General features: G+C 42.4%; 1 protein-coding gene across 12 annotated transcripts in view; it reads left to right on the top strand.

The window, feature by feature from the left end:
- LOC129854082 (actin-binding LIM protein 1-like) overlaps window positions 1-19,978 on the top strand; it is a 151,917-nt gene that overhangs the window by 28,876 nt on the left and 103,063 nt on the right. For 8 of the 12 annotated variants that reach the window (XM_055920796.1, XM_055920810.1, XM_055920805.1 and 5 more), the window contains exon 1: window positions 15,331-15,540. The exons of the other annotated variants lie outside the window; for them this stretch is intronic. In XM_055920796.1, coding sequence (XP_055776771.1) covers window positions 15,402-15,540 — 139 coding nt within the window. In that variant the 5' untranslated portion in view covers window positions 15,331-15,401. Of the gene's footprint in view, window positions 1-15,330; window positions 15,541-19,978 lie in introns of those variants that run through there. 12 annotated transcript variants of the gene reach the window in all.

Raw genomic sequence — 19,978 nt, 5'->3', positions numbered from 1 at the left:
GTAGATGGATTCCAGATCAGAAGTAAATAGAAATACTTTAGAAAAAAGCAGATCCACGCCACATTGGGTGAGGCGGGTTGCATGAGAGTATTTAGAAGTTGAGGTTTAAGAAAGTATTTTTAAAAGATATGCGAAAAAAAAGATGTAAAAAGATATATACAAGGGACACGGGACACGACAGGACAAAGACGTCTACACTGCTACGCCGTCTTGGAAGAACGGCTTATGTTCAACATGGGAGGGCCATGCACTGAAAGTAGCTCTTTCAGTATAGTTGGAATAGAGTCCAGTAAGCAGCTTGACGGTTTAGAGGCCATGACTATTTTCATGAATGTGTCAAGAGATACAGGATTAACTTCTTATGGGCAGGTGGGACGGTAGCATCCAACATCCGGTGAAATTGCAGAGCGCGAAATTCAAACAACAGTATTATAAATATTTAACGTTCATAAAATCGCAAGTGTAATACATCAAAATAAAGCTTAACTTCTTGTTCATCCAGCCGCTGTGTCAGATTTCAAAAAGGCTTTGCGGCGAGAGCAAACCATGCGATTATCTGAAGACAGCGCCCCGCATACAAACACATGAAAAACATATTTCAACCAGGCAGGTGTGACACGAAAGTCAGAAATAGCGATATAAAAAATGCCTTACCTTTGATGATCTTCTTCTGTTGGCACTCCAAAAGGTCCCAGTTACATCATGATAATGTCCTTCTTTATATCCATAATAATTCAGTTTAGCTGGCACGCTTCAGTCAATAATCCACCCAGTTTCCCTCCATCAAAATGCATACAAAATGAATCTCAAACGCTACTAATAAACTTTTACAAAAAAGTCAAACAACGTTTATAATCAAACCTTAGGTACCCTAATACAAATTTAAGACGGAGAATCGTTATTGTCTTTACCGGAGAAAAATACCAAAGATTGCGCTCTCTTCCACGCGCTTTTAAACACTACAGCCAAAATGGGAGCCACCTAGAAAAACTACAATTTCTTGCACATTTTTCCAAAAACCAGCCTGAAACTCTTTCTAAAGACTGGTGACATCTAGTGGAAGCCCTGGGAACTGCAATCTGGGAAGCCTTATAATAAAAGTGGAAGCCATTGAAAATTTTGGTAGGCTGAATTTGTTTTTTGGGGGAGGATGGTTTGTCCTCGGGGTTTCACCTGCCATATCAGTTATGTTATGCTCACAGGCATAATTTTAACAGTTTTAGAAACTTTAGAGTGTTTCCCATCCAAATCTAGCAATTATATGTATACCCTAGCTTCTGGGCCTGAGTAACAGGCAGTTTACTTTGGGCACGCTTTTCATCCGGACGTCAAAATACTGCCCCCTACCTAAGAGAGTTTAAAAAACTTGAGTGTCTCCATTGATCCTAGGTCCTGGCAGTTCTGTGCAGACTCAGAACAACTGAGCTTAGGAGAAATATGCAGATTCAAAGTGGAGTCCGTAATTTGCTTTCTAATGATCATGATCCTTTCATCGAAGAAGTTCATGAATTTATCACTGCTGAAGTGAAACCTGTACCCTCTGTTGAATGTTGTTTTTGAGTTATCTTTGCGACAGTATCAAAAATAGAATTTGGAATGTTCTTATTCTCTTCAATTAGGTTGGAAAAATAAGATGATTGAGCAGCAGTGAGGGCTATTCGATATTGCACGGTACTATCTTTCCCAACTAGTTTGTTGGAGCGCCATTTCCATTCAAATTTTCAGGATGCTTGTGCTTCAGGGCTCGGGTGTTTTCTGTATACCAGGGAGCAAATTTCTTGTGACAAATGTTTCTTTTTAAGGGTGCGACTAAATCTAGGGTATTACGCAAGGTTAAATTAAGATCCTCAGTTAGGTGGTTAACCGATTCTTGTACTCCGATGTCCTTGGGTAAGTGGAGGGAGTCTGGAAGGGCATCTGGGAATCTTTAGGTTGTCCAAGAATTTATAACATGGCATTTGATGATCCTAGGTTGGGGTTGTTAGGAATTTTATGAATAATGACTAAAACAATGTCTACATTTAGATAAAACTATAACTAATTGAACTCTGCACGGTATTATTATTATATCTGATTAATAATGTTAATTCATAAGGAAGGGATTAGGTAGTATGAACAAGGAGGATAAAACATAATAAACACCATTCCAACTTAGTTAGAGATTTGTGCTGTGGGTTATAAAGTAAGCAAAATGGTTCGTTAAACTATAGTTGAACTGACCCAACTTAGCCCTGAGATGTTTAGATAAGGCAGTGAGTAACTTTTTAGGTCTTCCATTATCTTGAGTTGTCTGCTAAAGTGGTAATAAATTATAGTGTGCCTTCAGGAGAATAAATGATATTGTGTGTCATGTTGGGGAATTGGAATGAACTTTTGAACCTGTTTTATCTTGGTCAAGAGGAGGAGATTTATTCTGTAACCAATGACGTCATATCTTGTATATAAACTGTTGTTCATGGTTAAATGGGAGCGTGCTCCGAGAATAAATACTATTATCTAATTTTAATAAGACTGTACCCTGTCTATTTTATGTTATCTTACAAATACTTAGAAATAGACGGATTGATTTGAATTAATGAGTACATAGAGGAATTATTTAATTCCCTTAACAGGGGTCTGAGCATATTATTTGTTGCGATTATGTGAAAAAACATTTAAATCCACAATATTTATTCCACAGGACAAAATTAGATCCAGGGTATGACTGTGGCAATGAGTAGGTCCGGAGACATGTTGGACAAAACCCACTGAGTCGATGATGGCTCCGAAAGCCTTTTGGAGTAGGTCTGTGGACTTTTCCATGTGAATATTAAAGTCACCAAAATGCACATGGGATATGGTCACTAGTGTAACCAGGAGGAGAGGCCTCATTTAACACAGTAAATTCATCAGGCTTGAGCCATGTTTCAGTCAGGCCAATCGCATCAAGATTATGATCAGTGATTAGTTAATTGACTATGACTGCCTTGGAAGTGAGGGATCTAACATTAAGTAGCCCTATTTTGAGATGGGAGATATCACAATCTCTTTAAATAATGACAGGAATGGAGGAGGTAATTCCAGTGAGATTGCTAAGGCGAACACCACCATGTTTTGTTTTGCTCAACCTAGATCCAGGCACAGACACAGTCTCAATGGTGATAGTGTAACAGTATAACTTTACGGCCGTGCCCTCGACACGGGCGCGAACCAGGGACCCTCTGCACACATCAACAGTAGTCACCCACGAAGCATCGTTACCCATCGCTCCACAAAGGCCGCGGCCCTTGCATAGCAAGGGGAACTACTACTTCAAGGTCTCAAAGCGAGTGACGTAACCGATTGAAAGGCTATGAGCGCGCACCACCGCTAACTAGCTAGCCATTTCACATCCGTTACATTCACCCCCCTTTCGACCTCCTCATCTGCACACATCAACAGTAGTCACCCACGAAGCATCGTTACCCATCGCTCCACAAAAGCCGCGGCCCTTGCAGAGCAAGGGGAACTACTACTTCAAGGTCTCAAAGCGAGTGATGTAACCGATTGAAAGGCTATTAGTGCGCACCACCGCTAACTAGCTAGCCATTTCACATCCGTTATCAGCTAAGCTGAGTACACTGACTGTGCTATGTGTTCAGTCAACCTTTTTGCACCAATCCAATGTTATTACAGTAAAAAACTGTGAAACACAAACCCCATCTCCCGTTAATACATGTCATTAATTTGTTCATTCATTATGATTACAGTAGCATTTACTTTTTAAACATTAAAATACAGTCCATTTTACGGTATTGTACTGTGTGTTATATAGGGCCCTTTGTTTTGGTTAATCATGCTACATGACCTGGAATTTAACGTTTATTTTAAGCCTTTTCCAGAAATGAGAATTAGACCAAAAATGAAAGCAATTGTCTGAGCAGGGTGCTGGACCATCTGACATAAAAATAAAAGGGGACAGTTTGATGAAAACACTTTATTTAAAGGTAAAAATTCAGGTCATTTGACATGATTAACCAAAACACAGGACCATATTCATTACACAGCACTGTACTTGCTTTGATAGTGTATTTAGATTAGTAGGTGTACTGCAATATGAAATACAGTAACTTACCACTAGCTGCCTGTAAGTTACTGTCAAATTCCCAGCAACCCTCTTACAGTGTACCCAGGCCACCTAACCCCACCCGAAGATAATCATGTAGTCTACGTCAGCCATAAGCTGCTTAAGGAAGAGGAGGAAGAAGCTTGCTGATCTGAAGACGCAGTGCAAGCCTCTTCCCCCCCTACTCTGCTCTGCTGTATACCTGTAGGCTATGCTCTGTGGTCTATGCTCTCTGCCTGCTGTTTACTTTCTTGACCTCGACCCTGAAGCCTGAAATTAACACCTGTGGTACAGGTTCCATTTTTGAAGAGTTACCTCTGCTCTGGAGGTCTGGGATGTACACTTGAAGGAGATCTACATGATGAGATTATTTTGGAAATGTATATCACTCTCTCTCTGGATCTTTACATGACACAGGGTGGTAGATGTCTGACATGTTCATAGCGCCGAGATATTTTTTAGGCCTGCCCCTACGTTTTTGTCAAAGTCTTCTACAGTAGAGGTTTGAAGTGTCCTTGTAGAGCTTAGAGCCATCCTAGGATTCTGGCTGAATTGTAATTAGTGTTGCACCCTACTTTGTGGGAAGGCTGAGGGGGAGCCGGGCAACATGCCTACCCTCAACAGCCTGGGCAAGCTGTGTAGCTCCAACTGCAGCCATACCGTGGACCGCCCCACCAGCATCAAACGTTGAAACTCATTCAAGCGCCTGTCCATCATCGAGGACGGGCACGTGGCTGAGGTGCTCTACCTCATCCCTAAAGTGTACATTTAGCAGCTGCCGTACCTCAACCTTAACTATTACCTGAATGAGAGACTTGTCGATCTGGCACCAGTAGGGCTATGGTATGGGGTAGGAGGTGCCGGCAGGGAGAATCTATCTTGTCTCTCTATCCTCAAGTCAACTAGGTGAAAAATCTGTCGATGTGCCCTTGAGCAAGGCACTTAACCCTAATTGCAACTGTTAGTCATTCTGGATAAGAGCGTCTGCTAAATGATTCAAATGTAAATATCTGTCTACTGGCCTGTGTGTGTACATGCAAATCCACGTTTGTGGTGTGTCACGCAATTATATCTTATTGACTCCAACAAAGTGTTATTGCAGAGAAGTCAAAAATGAATTGCTGTCCTCTCGATACGAATGTAATATCAAAATTAGGCAGGCAAAGGGGCCACAGTTTGCAAAGCAAGGAACCGAGATGGTGGTTTACATCAGGATTACAGTGAGCATGAGGACTAGCCAGGCATTAATCATCCACTGACTCCATGCCAGGCCGTGAGATATGGCCTCCATCCCAAATGGCACCCTATTCCCTATATAATGCACTACTTTAGTGCATTACTTATGACCAGGGCCAATTGGTACTGTATATAGTGCACTAAATAGGGAAAATGATGCCATTTAGGATGCACTTCAGATTGAAAGTGTGCATGTTAACTAACTCCCTCTTATCACATAAACTATAATGCCCAGAATGCTTTTTCTAATGGCTGACAATCTCTGTTTTGTAATACATGATCATTTTAGAACCCCCCCCCTCTTGACGGTGGAGAGAAAGAAATGAAGGTTTAAAGTACATTTCCTGCACTTCTACACATTTTGCCATGGGGAGTAGAGACTGTGAGTCACGTGGCTGTGGCTTGCTATATAAAGCAGAGGCAGCCCCGAAAATCTCCCAATATGGCGCAGCAGTAAGACATATTTGTTTTTGTCCTATGTAAATATTCAGTCTTTTTCGTTTTCTTTGAAATATAATGAAATGTATACAATCTCTTTTTTCCATTTTCGAAATAAATAAATATACCTTCCTGCAACCCGCTTCACCCAATGTGGTATGGATCTGCTATTTTTTAGACGTTATAACTGGAACCTCCATCGTAAGCTAGCCATCAGAAGCTAGCCAGCTAATTGGCTACTAGCTATTTAGTCATTGTTAGCCACTGCTAGCGGTCTTTACCTTTAGCTCGGACACCAGCCGCTTTAGTCCAGATAGCCCAGATAATACCTGCCAGTCTGCACAGCACGATATCAGCCCTGAGCATATCATACTGCTTTTTCCCCCCACTACATCACCAGATTCCTGCCGCAAGCTCTGGACCATTACACTGGATATTCGCAGCTAGCTAGCTGCTACCGAGTGGCTATTGTGGCTAACGCCCTTGTCCAGAAGCATGCACCAGTTAGCCTCGAGCTAGCTTCGAGCTAGGCCCATCTCCCGGCTAGCAAACAAAGTACACCAACTACAATACCGCTCTTGCCAATTGGCCTGGACCATTTGTCGACACGGAGCCCCGCCGATCCATCACGACTGGTCTGTTGATCTGCTGACGTAATTTGGCCGATGTGCTCTCAACCGGCCTCTGCGACGTGGATATGGTGAAGATCCATCTGCTAGCCCCGGCCCGCTAGCTTCCTAAACGCCGTGTCTGCCGCTCACCTAGCGTAGTAATCGACTACCGAACAGCTCCCTGTTTCATCTATTGCTGCTCATTGGACTCTATGATCACTCGGCTACACAGCTGATGCCTGCTGGACTGTTCATTAACACGGTACTTAATTGTTTTTATCTGTCGGCCCCAGCCTCGAACTCAGGCCCTGTGTGTGGCTAACTGATCCTCTCTGCCCATTTATCGCCATTTACACGTTGTTGTTGTCTTAGCTGTTTACCTGTTGCTGTCTCACCCGCTGTTGTCTTAGCTCTCCCAATCAACACCCGTGATTGCTTTATGCCTCTCTCTAATGTCAATATACCTTGTATACTGTTGTTTAGGGCAGCTCTCATTGTTTTGTTTTACTGCGGAGTCACTAGTCCTGCTCAACATGCCTCAGATTTCCCCCTTGTCCCACCCCACACACATGCGGAGATCGCACCTAGCTTAACTGGCGCCTGCAGAGATGCAACCTCTCTCATTGTCACTCAATGTCTAGGTTTACCCCCACTGTCTTCACACCCTACAATACCCTTGTCTGTACACTATGCCCTGAATCTATCCTACCACGCCCAGAAATGTGCTCCTTTTTTTCTCTGTCCCCAACGCACTAGACGACCAGTCTTGATAGCCTTTAGCCGTACCCTCATCCTACTCGTCCTCTGTTCCTCTGGTGATGTAGAAGTTAACCCAGGGACTGAGGGGCCCCAGGCGCTGTGTCCCCAGGCACTTGCTTTATTCACTGCTTTAGCACACTCTGCCAGCCCTGATGTCCTAGCCATGTCTGAATCCTGGCGTAGGAAGGCCACCAAAAATTCAGAAATTTCCATCCCTAATTACAACATTTCCCATCAAGACAGAACTGCTAAAAGGGCGGAATTGCAATCTACTGTCGAGATATCCTGCAGAGTTCTGTCCTACTATCCTTGTCTATGCCCAAACAGTTCAAGCTTCTACTTTTTAAGATCCATCTCTCCTGAAATAAGTCCCTCACTGTTGAAATCCCTCACTCCTGAAATAAGTCCCTCACCCCCCTCAGCTCCCAGGTGTGCCCTGGACACCATAAGTGAATTGATTGCCCCCATCTATCGTCAGAGTTCGTACTGCTAGGTAACCTAAATTGGGATATGCTTAACACCCCGGCCGTCCTACAATCTAAGCTAGATGCCCTCAATCTCACACAAATGATCAAAGAACCTACCAGGTACAACCACAAATCCTTAAACATAGTCACCCTCATAGATATCATATTATTTACAACTTGCCCTGTAAATAAACCTCTGCTGTTTTCAACCAGGATCTCAGCGATCACTGCCTCATTGCCTGCGTCCGTTATGAGTCCGCGGTCAAACCACCACCCCTCATTACTGTCAAATGCTCCCTAAAACACTTCTGTGAGAAGGCCTTTCTGTCAGGTTTTGGCCAGGACTATTCAGGTTTTGGTCACTAGATGCCCCCATTGCGCCTTTTTGAACCTTTTGTTTTTTCCCCTGTTCTAGTTATTGTTTGCACCTGTGCCTTATTTCCTTGTAGGTATTTAAACCCTTAGTGTTCTTCAGTTCTTTGCTCTGTGTTTGTATGTTAGCACCCAGCCCCAGCCATGCTGTGAACATATATTTCTCTAGTTGGATTTTCCTGAGGTACTCTGGTTTTGTTCTTGTTTATTTTTTATTAGTCATTTGAGGTTTGTTTTTTCCCTGCTGTTCTTACCACTTTGTGGATTTTCATTGTATTTTGGAGGATATTCATTTTTTTCTCTTGGCTTTACTTTTGACGTTGTGGATTTATATTTTTTGCCTGAAGATCTTTTACCTTGATTAAACCACCGTCTCTAGTACTGCTGTGTCTGCCTCATCTTCTGGGTTCTGCCGACTATTAGTGACTGTTTCTCACACCGGGTCCTTACACTTTCTAATCGTTCTGGCCCGGGTATCCTGGAAGGATATTGACCTCATCATGTCAGTAGAGAATGCCTGGTTATTCTTTTAAAAGTGCTTTCTTCACCATCTTAAATGCCCCTTTCAAAATATGTAGAACTAAGAACAGATATAGCCCTTGGTTCACTCCAGACTTGACTGCCCTTGACCAGCACAAAAACACCCTGTGGCGTTCTGCACTAGCATTGAATAGACCCCGCGATATGCAACTTTTCAGGGGAGCCAGGTACCAATACACACAGTCAGTTAGAAAAGCAAAGGCTAGATTTTTCAAACAGAAATTTGCATCCTGCAGCACTAATTCCAAGTTTTGGGACACTGTAAAATCCATAGAGAATTAGAGTACCTCCTCCCAGCTGCCCACTGCACTGAGACTAGGAAACACTGTCACCACTGCCCCAACCCCCCCCCCCCCCCCCCCTCCAGACAGCTGATGTTCTGAAAGAGCTGCAAAATCTGGATCAGTACAAATCAAATGGGCTAGACAATCTAGACCCTCTCTTCCTAAAATTATCCGCCGCCATTGTTGAAACCCCTATTACTAGTCTGTTCATTCTCTTTTGTATCGTCTGAGATTCCTAACGATTGGAATGCTGCCGCGGTCATCCCCCTCTTCAAAGGGGGAGACACTCTAGACCCAAACTGTTACAGACCTATATCCATCTTGCCCTGCCTTTCTAAAGTCTTCGAAAGCCAAGTGAACAAACAGATCACCGACCATTTCAAATCCAACCGTACCTTCTCCGCTATGCAATCTGGTTTCCGAGCTGGTCATGGGTGCACCTCAGCCACGCTCAAGGTTCTAAACAATATCATAACCGCCATCGATAAAAGACAGTACTGTATAGCCGTCTTCATCAACCTGGCCAAGGCTTTCGACTCTGTCAATCACCATATTCTTATTGGCCAACTGAACAGCCTTGGTTTCTCTAATGACTGCCTCGCCTGGTTCACTAACTACTTCTCAGATAGAGTTCATTGTGTGAAATTGGAGGGCCTGTTGTCCAGACCTCTGGAAGTCTCTATGGGGATGCCACAGGGTTCAATTCTCAGGCCGACACGTTTCTCTGTATATATCAATGATGTCACAAGAATCACGCCGTCGGTAGTGATTCTTTGATCCACCTCTACGCAGACGACACCATGCTGTATACATCTGGCCCTTCTTTGGATACTGAGCTTCAACGAGCTTCAACGCCATACAACACTCCTTCCATGGCCTCCAACTGCTCTTAAATGCTAGTAAAACGAAATGCATGCTTTTCAACAGATAGCTGCTCACACCCGCCCACCCGACTAGCATCACTACTCTGGCTAGACTGTAAACTCTCCTTCCAGACTCACATTAAGCATCTCCAATCCAAAGTTCAATCTAGATTCGGCTTCCTATTTCACAACAAATCCTCCTTCACTCATGATGCCAAACGTACCCTTGTAAAACTGACTATCCTACTGATCCTTGACTTCAGCTATGTCATTTACATATTAGCCTCCAACACTCTACTCAGCGAAGTGGATGCAGTCTATCACAGTGCCATCTGTTTTGTCACCAAATCCCCATATACTACCCACCACTGCGACCTGTATGCTCTCGTTGGCTGGTCCTCGCTACATATTTGTCACCAAACCCACTGGCTCCAGGTCATCTATAAGTTGTTGCTAGATATAGCTCTGCCTTATCTCAGTAGCACGTGCTCCAGCAGGTAAATTTAATTGGTCATCCCCAAAGCCAACACCTTCGTTTGGCCACCTTTCCTTCCAGTTCTCTGCTGCCAATGACTGGAACAAATTGAAATAAATCACTGAAGTTGGAGACTTTTATCTCCCTCACTAACTTTAAGTGTCAGCTGTCAGAGCAGCTTACCGATCACTGCAGCTGTACACAGCCGATCTGTAAATAGCCCATCCAACTACCTACCTACCTCATCCCCATATTTGTTTTTGTTTTTCTGCTCTTTTGCACACCAGTATTTCTACTTGCACATCCTCATCTGCACATATATCACTCCAGTGTAAATTGCTAAATTGTAATTACTTTGCCACTATCGGCCTATTTATTGCCTTACCTCCTTACTTCATTTGCACACACTGTATACATATTTTTCTATTGTGTTATTGACTGTACGTTTGTTTATCCCATGTTTAACTCTGTGTTGTTGTTTTTGTAGCGCTGCTTTGCTTTATCTTGGCCAGGTCGCAGTTGTAATTGAGAACTCAACTGGCCTACCTGTTTAAATAAAGGTGAAAGAAATAAAAACATAAAAAATATATATGAACACACTGCTCAGAAACGTATTTTCCATAGATCATGTTTGTGTACAATATACTGTACATTGACTATAACCACTTGTCTAATACTCTTCGCTGCCAGTCTCTGTCCCCCTTAAGAGAAATAGCTAACATTAGTAATTTTTGTGTGCACTAGTAGTAATACATGAGTTTCTGGATAGAAGTAAAGCACAACTGCATGGAGAATTGTGTGTTTAGTCAACTGGTTAGGGTGTTGCCTGTCTTTCATAGGCTGACAAGCAAACAAAACTCATGTCTCCCCCAGGAGTCCTTAGTCCTATGTTGTCTAGTTTGAGACTGGAATCAATAGCTGTGGATTTACTATTAGAGCACAACAAGATATAAAAAATAGGCAGGCCAAGAAATTATTTGAATGACTGAGTACTAGAGACAGCATGACAGCATAGCATGATAGAGGTACTGGGACTCAAAAACGGAGAAAATAATGTTTGTTTGTGGGCATAATGTGACATATAGGGGGATGTTTTGGGGGTCCGGAGTGTATATGTGACTTGTTTCATTGAAACTAGGCGTATGTCGCGTGTCATTTTACAGGAGAGTCATTTGAACAATTTAAAAAAATATTTTATCAAAATGTGTTTTTTTGACAGAAATGCCTTCTCGAACATGTGAACTTTCATGTGCCTTAATATAACAAACTTGTATGCCATGTGTAAATACAAATAAAATTGTTCAATTACGAGCCTAGTTGGTTTAACCACAGATATAGACCGGAAACTTCCCGCTAGCCATGATTGGCTGAGATAATGAGTGGGCTGGACATGCCGAGAGATGAGTTTGGATTGGTCTGCCATGTAGCTGGCTTCTGTCCATAACATGAGTTGGTCAGTATGTGTAGGTAATTCTTTCTAACGTGGCTTTTTTTAAAGATATCACGTAGTAGAACTGCATAAGTGTTGCTCTCCCCTTTTTGGAGGATCGGTTTTGAAATAAGTGGAATTAGATTAGGATAGTTAAGGAGATTAAGAAAATTCTGCCGTTTGATTGCAAATATGCAGAGTTGGCATCCGTGACAGAGGGAGAAGTGTTAATCCATGTATACAGGTAAGATAGTCTCGCTTGACCTCACGAGTGATGCAGAAGTCTAAGGCACTGCATCGCAGTGCTAGAGGCGTCACTACAGACCCAGGTTCGATCCCAGGCTGTGTCACATGACCGGGAGACCCCGGCCATGACCGGTAGACCCATGAGGTGGCGCACAATTGGCCCAGTATTGTCCGGATTTGGCTGGCTGGGATTTCCTTGAACGATCGCGCTATAGCGACTCTTTGTGGCAGACAGGGACCATCGGTCACCAGCTGGACGGTGTTTCCTGCAACAAATTGGTGCGGCTGGCTTCCGGGATAAGCGAGCAGTGTGTCAAGAAGCACTCCGGCTTGACTGCGTCATGTTTTGGAGGACGTATGGCTCTCAACCTTCGCCTCTCCCGAGGCCATAGGGGAATTGCAGTGATGGGACAAGACTGTAACTACCAATAAGATATCACAAAAAAGGGGTAAAACTATATTACACGTTTCTAATTTTGTCAGAAAGTATTTTTTATTTCAAGTTAAAAGTATACTGTTAGCTAGTGAGCTAACGTCAGCTGGCTAGCTCGCTAGCTAACATTACATGTATGATCTGTGTAGTTGTCACGACTTCTTCCCAAGTTGGTCCCTCTCCTTGTTCGGGTGGCGTTCGGCGGTCGATGTCACCGGTTGTCTAGCCGCCACCGATACACTTTTCATTTTCCATTTGTTTTGTCTTCATTGTACACACCTGGTTTCCATTCACATAATTATATGTTCCTTATTTAACCCTCTGGTTACCGCATGATTTTGTGCGTGTATGTTCGTTGTAAATTTGTCTGTATTTGTGAGTTTGATTATTTTCTTTCTTGGAATATTTGTTGTTTTGAGTAAAGTTACATGAATTACTCATCTCTGTGTCCTGCGCCTGACTCCGCCTTACCTGCTACACCTAGACGCCTGACAGAAGTAAAATTATTAATATCTCATTTCTATGGCTAGTTATAGCCTAATGTTAGCTAACATTGAACCTGGTTGGTTAGCTACCTGCATATTCATGCAGGGTAGTAATGTCATGAGTTGGGATTATGGTTAATTGTTTAGCTAGTTGGCTACAGTTGAAGTCGGAAGTTTACATACACCTTAGCCAAATACATTTAAACTCCGTTTTTCACAATTCCTGACATTTAATCTTAGTAAAAATTCCCTGTCTTAGGTCAGGTAGGATCACCACTTTATTTTAAGAATGTGAAATGTCAGAATAATAGTAAAGGGAATGATTTATTTCAGCTTTTATTTCTTTCATCACATTCCCAGTGGGTCAGAAGTTTACATACACTCAATTAGTATTTGGTAGCATTGCCTTTAAACTGTTTAACTTGGGTCAAATGTTTCGGGTAGCCTTCCACAAGCTTCCCACAATAAGTTAGGTGAATATTGGCCCATTCCTCCTGACATAGCTGGTGTAACTGAGTCAGGTTTGTAGGCCTCCTTGCTCGCACATGCCTTTTCAGTTCTCCCCACAAATTGTATATGGGATTGAGGTCAGGGCTTTGTGATGTCCACTCCAATACCTTGACTTTGTTGTCCTTAAGCCATTTTGCCAAACGTACTTTGGAAGTATGGTTGGGGTCATTGTCCATCTGGAAGACCCATTTGCGACCAAGCTTTAACTTCCTGACTGATGTCTTGAGATGTTGCTTCAATATGTCCACATCATTTTCCTACCTCATGATGCCATCTATTTTGTGAAGTGCACCAGTCACTCCTGCAGCAAAGCAACTTCACAACATGATGCTGCCACCCCTATGCTTCATGGTTGGGATGGTGTTCTTTATGGTTGCAAGCCTCCGCCTTTTTCCTCCAAACATAACGATGGTCATTATGGCCAAACAGTTCTATTTTTGTTTCATCAAACCAGAGGACATTTCTCCAAAATGTATGATCTTTGTCCCCATGTACAGTTGCAAACCGTAGTCTGGCTTTTGTATGGTGGTTTTGGAGCAGTGGTTTCTTCCTTGCTGAGCGGCCTTTCAGGTTATGTTGATATAGGAATCGTTTTACTGTGGATATAGACGCGTCTCCTTCCTGAGTGGTATGACGGCTGCATGGTCCCATGGTGTTTATACTTGCGTACTATTGTTTGTACAGATGAACGTGGTACCTTCCGGCGTTTGGAAATTGCTCCCAAGGATGAACCAGAAGTTTGGAGGTCTACCATTTTTTTTCTGAGGTCTTGGCTGATTTCTTTTGATTTTCACATGATGTCAAGCAAAGAGGCACTGAGTTTGAAGGTAGGCCTTGAAATACATCCACAAGTACAGCTCCAATTGACTCAAATGATGTCACTTAGCCCATCATAAGTTTGTAAAGCTGTTTAAAGGCACAGTCAACTTAGTGTATGTAAACTTCTGACCCACTGGAATTGTGGATACAGTGAATTATACGTGAAATATTTTGTCAGTAAACAATTGTTGGAAAATGTATTGTGTAATGCACAAAGTAGATGTCCTAACCGACTTGCCAAAACTATAGTTTGTTAACAAGAAATTTGTGGAGTGGTTGAAAAACGAGTTTTAATGACTCTAACCTAAGTGTATGTAAACTTCCAACTTCAACTGTATATGTATAAACCAAAGACTCCACTATGCAAGTAACCATTTCAATAGAATGTTCATGATGTCACTGCGACAACTGTCGATAGACATAGCTGGTAAATTCGCTCTGGTTATCTACTCCGATTTCAGAGCACTCTCGTCTGTGTGCCAGAGAGCAAAACTGCTCCCGCTGAATATGGCCGGTGTCAGTAAAAATTGGTAAAAAAAAGGCGTGATTAGATTGTTACCAGCAGCACAGTTGCAGTCACCAATGCTCTGGATAACCTAAAAACATTTTAACCATCTCTGCTAGGGCGAGTAAAATGGTCAGAAGGATCTGTTCTCTCATTTATGTGTGGACGTAGCTAGCAAGCTAGCCAACATTAGCCAGTTAACTTGGGTGTTTGACTGCTGCTGTTAGGTTAGAACACTCCAATCAACCTTACTCCTTGGCCAGAGCGAAAAGCTCTGAATTTACAAACGGACAATCTGACAATGCTCTGAGTATACGAACACCCAGAAAACACTCCAGATTAAATTTATGAACACACCCATGGTATAAACCAGCCTTTAGTCTTGAAATCTTTGGTTGTTTAGTACATGGCCTCATATGTGAATCCTTAACAGGATAAGGCTAAAGCTTAAAGAGGGTGTGAACGATGAATGGGTGTAGACAAAGAAGACCTCTCCTGTATGTGTTGATCAACTTTTAATGTAGAATTACTTTCCCATTGTTCCTCAAGTTTAGTGTATGATATAATTTTCTAGCTCTGTGTCTCAACTTTTATCCAATGTCAAAAACACCACTTCAAATTTTTCTACATAAAATCTAATCGAGCCGGTCGATCATATAATTGTCAAATGGCAGCAGCTGCCACCTAGACACTGCAATGAGGAGAGGGCTGACACAACAGAGGTGATGAGCGAGGGGAGGGGGATACAAGGGGAGTGTGAGGGGGAGGTGGGGGTAGAAAATAGGCTGGCAGAAGGCATACCCCACGCTGCCGTATTGGTTTACGGAAAATAGATTTTCTCCTGCATGTTTCACCTCTGTCTAGCTTGCATAGCTCATTTTTCACTCAAGGACACACCATCTCCCTGGACACATTTTTTACATATCACCCCTCATTTTCTGATCAGTTTTACCTGGATATCAATGGTCATGGTGAAAGAAAAAGGTAACTGAATCGTATTGGAGTTGCTGTGTCTTTGCGGTTTTTGTTTGTCAGCATTATTGTCCGCAGTCGGTTCTGATGTGCAGTGTGTTTTTGGGGATCTGTACTGGTTTGAATGTTACATTGTACATGTATTGCTGATGTAAGTTGGGGACCAGTATTAGTGATCAGCAACCACATTTTGTAAGGATTGTTTTTTCGAAGGAGCATTCCAAAGCATAACCAATCTACAATAGTTAGAACAGGGTTCTTACAACCCTGTTCCTAGAGAACTACCGTCCTGTAGGGTTTCGCTCCAACCCTAATCAAGGGCACCTGTTTCTAATAATTAGCTGGTTGATAATCTGAATCAGGTTAGTTACAACTGGGGTTGGGGCAAAAACCTACAGGAGGGTAGCTCTCCAGGAACAGGGTTGGAGAGCCCAGGGTTAGAAGATCTCTTTCTGCTATCAAGGAGTTATCTGAAGCGTAGCGCTCTGCTGATAAAGACACATACGCAAACATACAGTACAGTTCTTTATGCTGAAATATGCCTGTTGATATTTGGGTTGGACAGTGATGCTTTTCCTGGCAAAACAGTTAATTGAATGGCTTGATGGCCAGTTTGAGTGGTGAGTTTGTGGTAAGGTAATGTACATTTGTGTACAGTGGAAAGTGGAGCACTAGTGTAGAGGTCACAAGAGGCTGCTGAGGGGAGGACAGCTCATAATAATGGCTGGAATGGAATGGTATCATTTGATGAGTTCAATACCATTCTATTTACTTTGTTCCAGCCATTACTATAAGCCTGTCCTCCCAATGAAGGTGCCACCAACCTCCTGTGGTAGGGATCTATACTGCGCAGAGCAGCCCCAGTTGGACTGCACACACACTCATCAGTCTACAGCTGTAACCATGGCAACTGGTTAAAAGGTACACTCCATTGTTATCTGTCGTGGCCTCATTCATAGAGAGCTATTTCTTACTAAAATCAATCCATGTCCTACCATAATATGTATCAAGTGTGAAATATGTGTGTGTAAAAAAAAAAGAAGAAGCTTGCACTTGTCTTTTCCTACTAGCATTGATTTTGCTTCTTTATTAAGGAAACATTCACTTACTATGACTGTGATATGTGGTTGTCTCACCTATCTATCTTAAGATGAATGCACTAACTGTAAGTTGCTTTGGATAAGAGTGTCTGCTAAATGACTAAAATGTAAATGTATGTTTGTGTGTGCGGGTCTGTGTGCGTGCATGCTTGTATCTATGTAAATGTGTATGGTGATTGTGTGTGTCAGTGTGTGTATGTCAGTGTAAATGCATCACAGTCATCACATTAGTCATATCAATAAATTATTTTAAATCATACACAGAAAAAAAGTGCTATCTGGAACCTAAAAGGGTTCTTCAGCTGTCCCCATAAGAAAACCCTTTGAAGAACCCCTTTAGGTTCCAGTTAGAACCTTTTCCACAGAGGGTAGAGCTAAGCTACCCCGAACCGAGCCCGGCGGGCACCGACATTATACATCGGGTTAGGGCTGAGTAGGGCCTGCTTTTTCATCAAAAACTATGGTACGGTCAGGGTTCGGGTATAACTAAATTGATTGCTAACATTTTGAAGCCAAGCAATTTGCGAGTGCTCTGCTGTGCAGTACAGTCATATCTCACTAAGATCATAACATGTCAGAAGTGTCAGAAGTGCTTCAACCTCATCAAAAATAAAATATAAGAGATTATTTCACAGAAAATAATAATGTTCCTTGAGTTTTGTCGGAGTTTAGACTGACGAAAAGTAGCAAACTGCTCTCTCATGTCTCTTTATTGAGCAGAGCAGCCCAAGCGGAGCCGTTGCTATGGATACTTAGACTCAGAGAGCCGCCATGAGTAGGCATGGGTAGGGCTCGGGCTTGAAATGTATGCCCGTGCAGGGCTCTAACAGAGGGTTCTACATGGAAGCAAAAGGGTTTTCCTATGGGACAGCTGAATAACCCTTTTGGAACCATGTTTTCTAAGAGTGTATGAACGGACAGTGACAGATGTGTATGTGTGTGTAATAGAGACAGAAGCTACATGGCAGACCAATCCAAACTCATCTCTCTACATGGGTGTATTATCTCAGCCAATCATGGCTAGTGGGAAGGTTCCGGCCTTTTTCTGTGGTTAAACGAACTAGTCTCGTAATTTAACAATTTCATTCGTATTTACAGATGGCATACAAGTTTGTTATTTAGGCACATGAAAGTTCACATGTTCCAGAATGCATTTCTGCCAAAAGCGCATTTTGATAAAATAATTAATTTCATGTTCAAATGGCTCTCCTGTGAAGTAGTGATGTGCGACATACGGCTAGTTTCCTGAAACAAGTCACTTATTTTAAATCTTTCTAAAACCCCCTATGGCAAAAATCAATGGTGAAAAAACGATTGGAAGCATTTCCGTTTGACCGCTAAGTTTTATGGGTATTATGACTCATACTGTGGTACTATATGGCCTGCATGTTTTTCTAAAGAGCTTGCCATGAACCTCTAAATCACAGACAGGCAGACCGACAAACAGACCACATGACATGGTCTATCTGAGACCCACTGAGCTTTGGTGTCTGAGCTGAATGTGTGACACATGAAAAAATAAGTTAAACAATGACGACACTCAGAGTGATCGTACTTGTTGGTGGATTTCCCTTTTAAACTAAGAATGCTCTAGATATACTTGGCAATTTACAGGGTATACCACATACACCCGAGGAGACAGACTGATCTACTTACCTTGAGCTATTTGTCCTCTTTACCCCATCACATCAGTTTTGTCTGTCTCAGTAGTGTGTGTGTGTGTCTGTGTGCGTGCGTGCGTGCACAGTCTCCTTATGTTGGATCAATGATACACATAATCCCGTAGGTTATCACCACATTCACTTTTATATTTTTATGCCTCTCCCAGCATCTCTGATTTTGCAGAGTATTGCAGACACTGCAGTAGTGCCTCCTCTTTGGATGGTGCCTCTCTCTCCATCTGTATCTCTGTCTCTCGCCTAAGTGACAATCATCCTCACTATTGCCATTTGCTCTGTGCTAAAACTGAACCACTATTCTGAATATTATAGGAAATGTGACACAAAATTCTAAATAGAAAAGATAGCCTAGATTTGGGTCTGATTTTGGATCCTGTAATGAACTTAAATGGACTGTCTTTCAGATGGAGAGAACCATGCATTTATAAGGTCATTTTAATGAATTTCAGACACAAGGATTTGTATTGTTTGAAATAGAATAGGGGGCAAATAGTATTGGACACAGTCCTCCTGTATAAGAAAACACTATACATTACACACTTGACACATGCACATGTTTACAAGACAGGCTTTGTCTCTACACACGGTATGTACCACCAGCTGGTAAATTGATAGTCATTCTGCGTTCAAACAGTACATGGCAGGTACCTGTGTTAGTTAGAACACTCCAACAACAATAACTCTCTGGTCTATGACAGCCAGCCATTTAGAAATGATCATTATTCTGGGTTAGGTCCCGAGGGATTAGTTTGTCAGGGGTTGGGGGCCTGGTAGAGGGAGATAGGTTCCCCCCAGTGTTTGAAGTGCTTTGTCTAGGAAGATGGTGCAGGGGCTGGTGGATGGATGGGGGTAGGGGTTGTGAATCACATCATACATATTTATAAGAGGGAAGTTTAAGGACGTCTTGTTATGTTTGTGTGATGAAAAGTACCACACACCCACACCATAACACACATCCACAGACGCAAACTTGCGTACCGATGCCTCCCTCCCAGACGAGCTTAACACATTCTATGCTCGATTCAAGGCAGACAATAAGAGCCATCCTGGAAGACTCTCGCTGCTCCGGACAATCAGGTGCTTTCGCTCTTTGAGGCTGACGTGAGGAAAACTCTCAAAAGAGTGAATACTCAAAAAGCCTTCAACCCTGTAGCAATGTGAAAAAAATATAAACGCATAAAAATATATATATTCTTTTTGACAATATCACAATATTGTTTTTGCGCAAGTTGGATGTACCTGCATCAAAACTCCAGTATTCTTCCTTCAAAGCTTGTTTCCCATCTTCTTTTAATATTCGTAGCCAATTTGTTTTCATCACTATTATTTCCATGACTGATCAAATCTCGTTTTCTCATGGCTCTTTCTTGTCCCTCTGCAGAAGACATATTTTATCCAAGATGGCGTAGCAGTGCAGACGTGGTTTTGTCATCCTCTCGTGTGCTTTTTGTATTTTTCGTATTTTTTGTAAATATTTCAATTTATTTTCAATCTCTTTTCCATTTTTAAATTAAATATACCTTCCGGTGACCCGCCTCCCCCAATGTAATACGGATCCGCCTTTTTTTATATACCTTATAGCCAGAACCTCCATCAGAAGCTAACCATCAGAAGCTAACCAGCTAATTTAGCTATTAGCTATTTGGTCATTGTCAGCCACTGCTAGCGGCC

The sequence above is a fragment of the Salvelinus fontinalis genome, chromosome 1, assembly GCF_029448725.1.
Source record: "Salvelinus fontinalis isolate EN_2023a chromosome 1, ASM2944872v1, whole genome shotgun sequence".
NCBI lineage: Eukaryota > Metazoa > Chordata > Actinopteri > Salmoniformes > Salmonidae > Salvelinus > Salvelinus fontinalis.
Note: the sequence above shows the minus strand (reverse complement) of the source record. Positions and strands in the feature narration are given on the sequence as shown.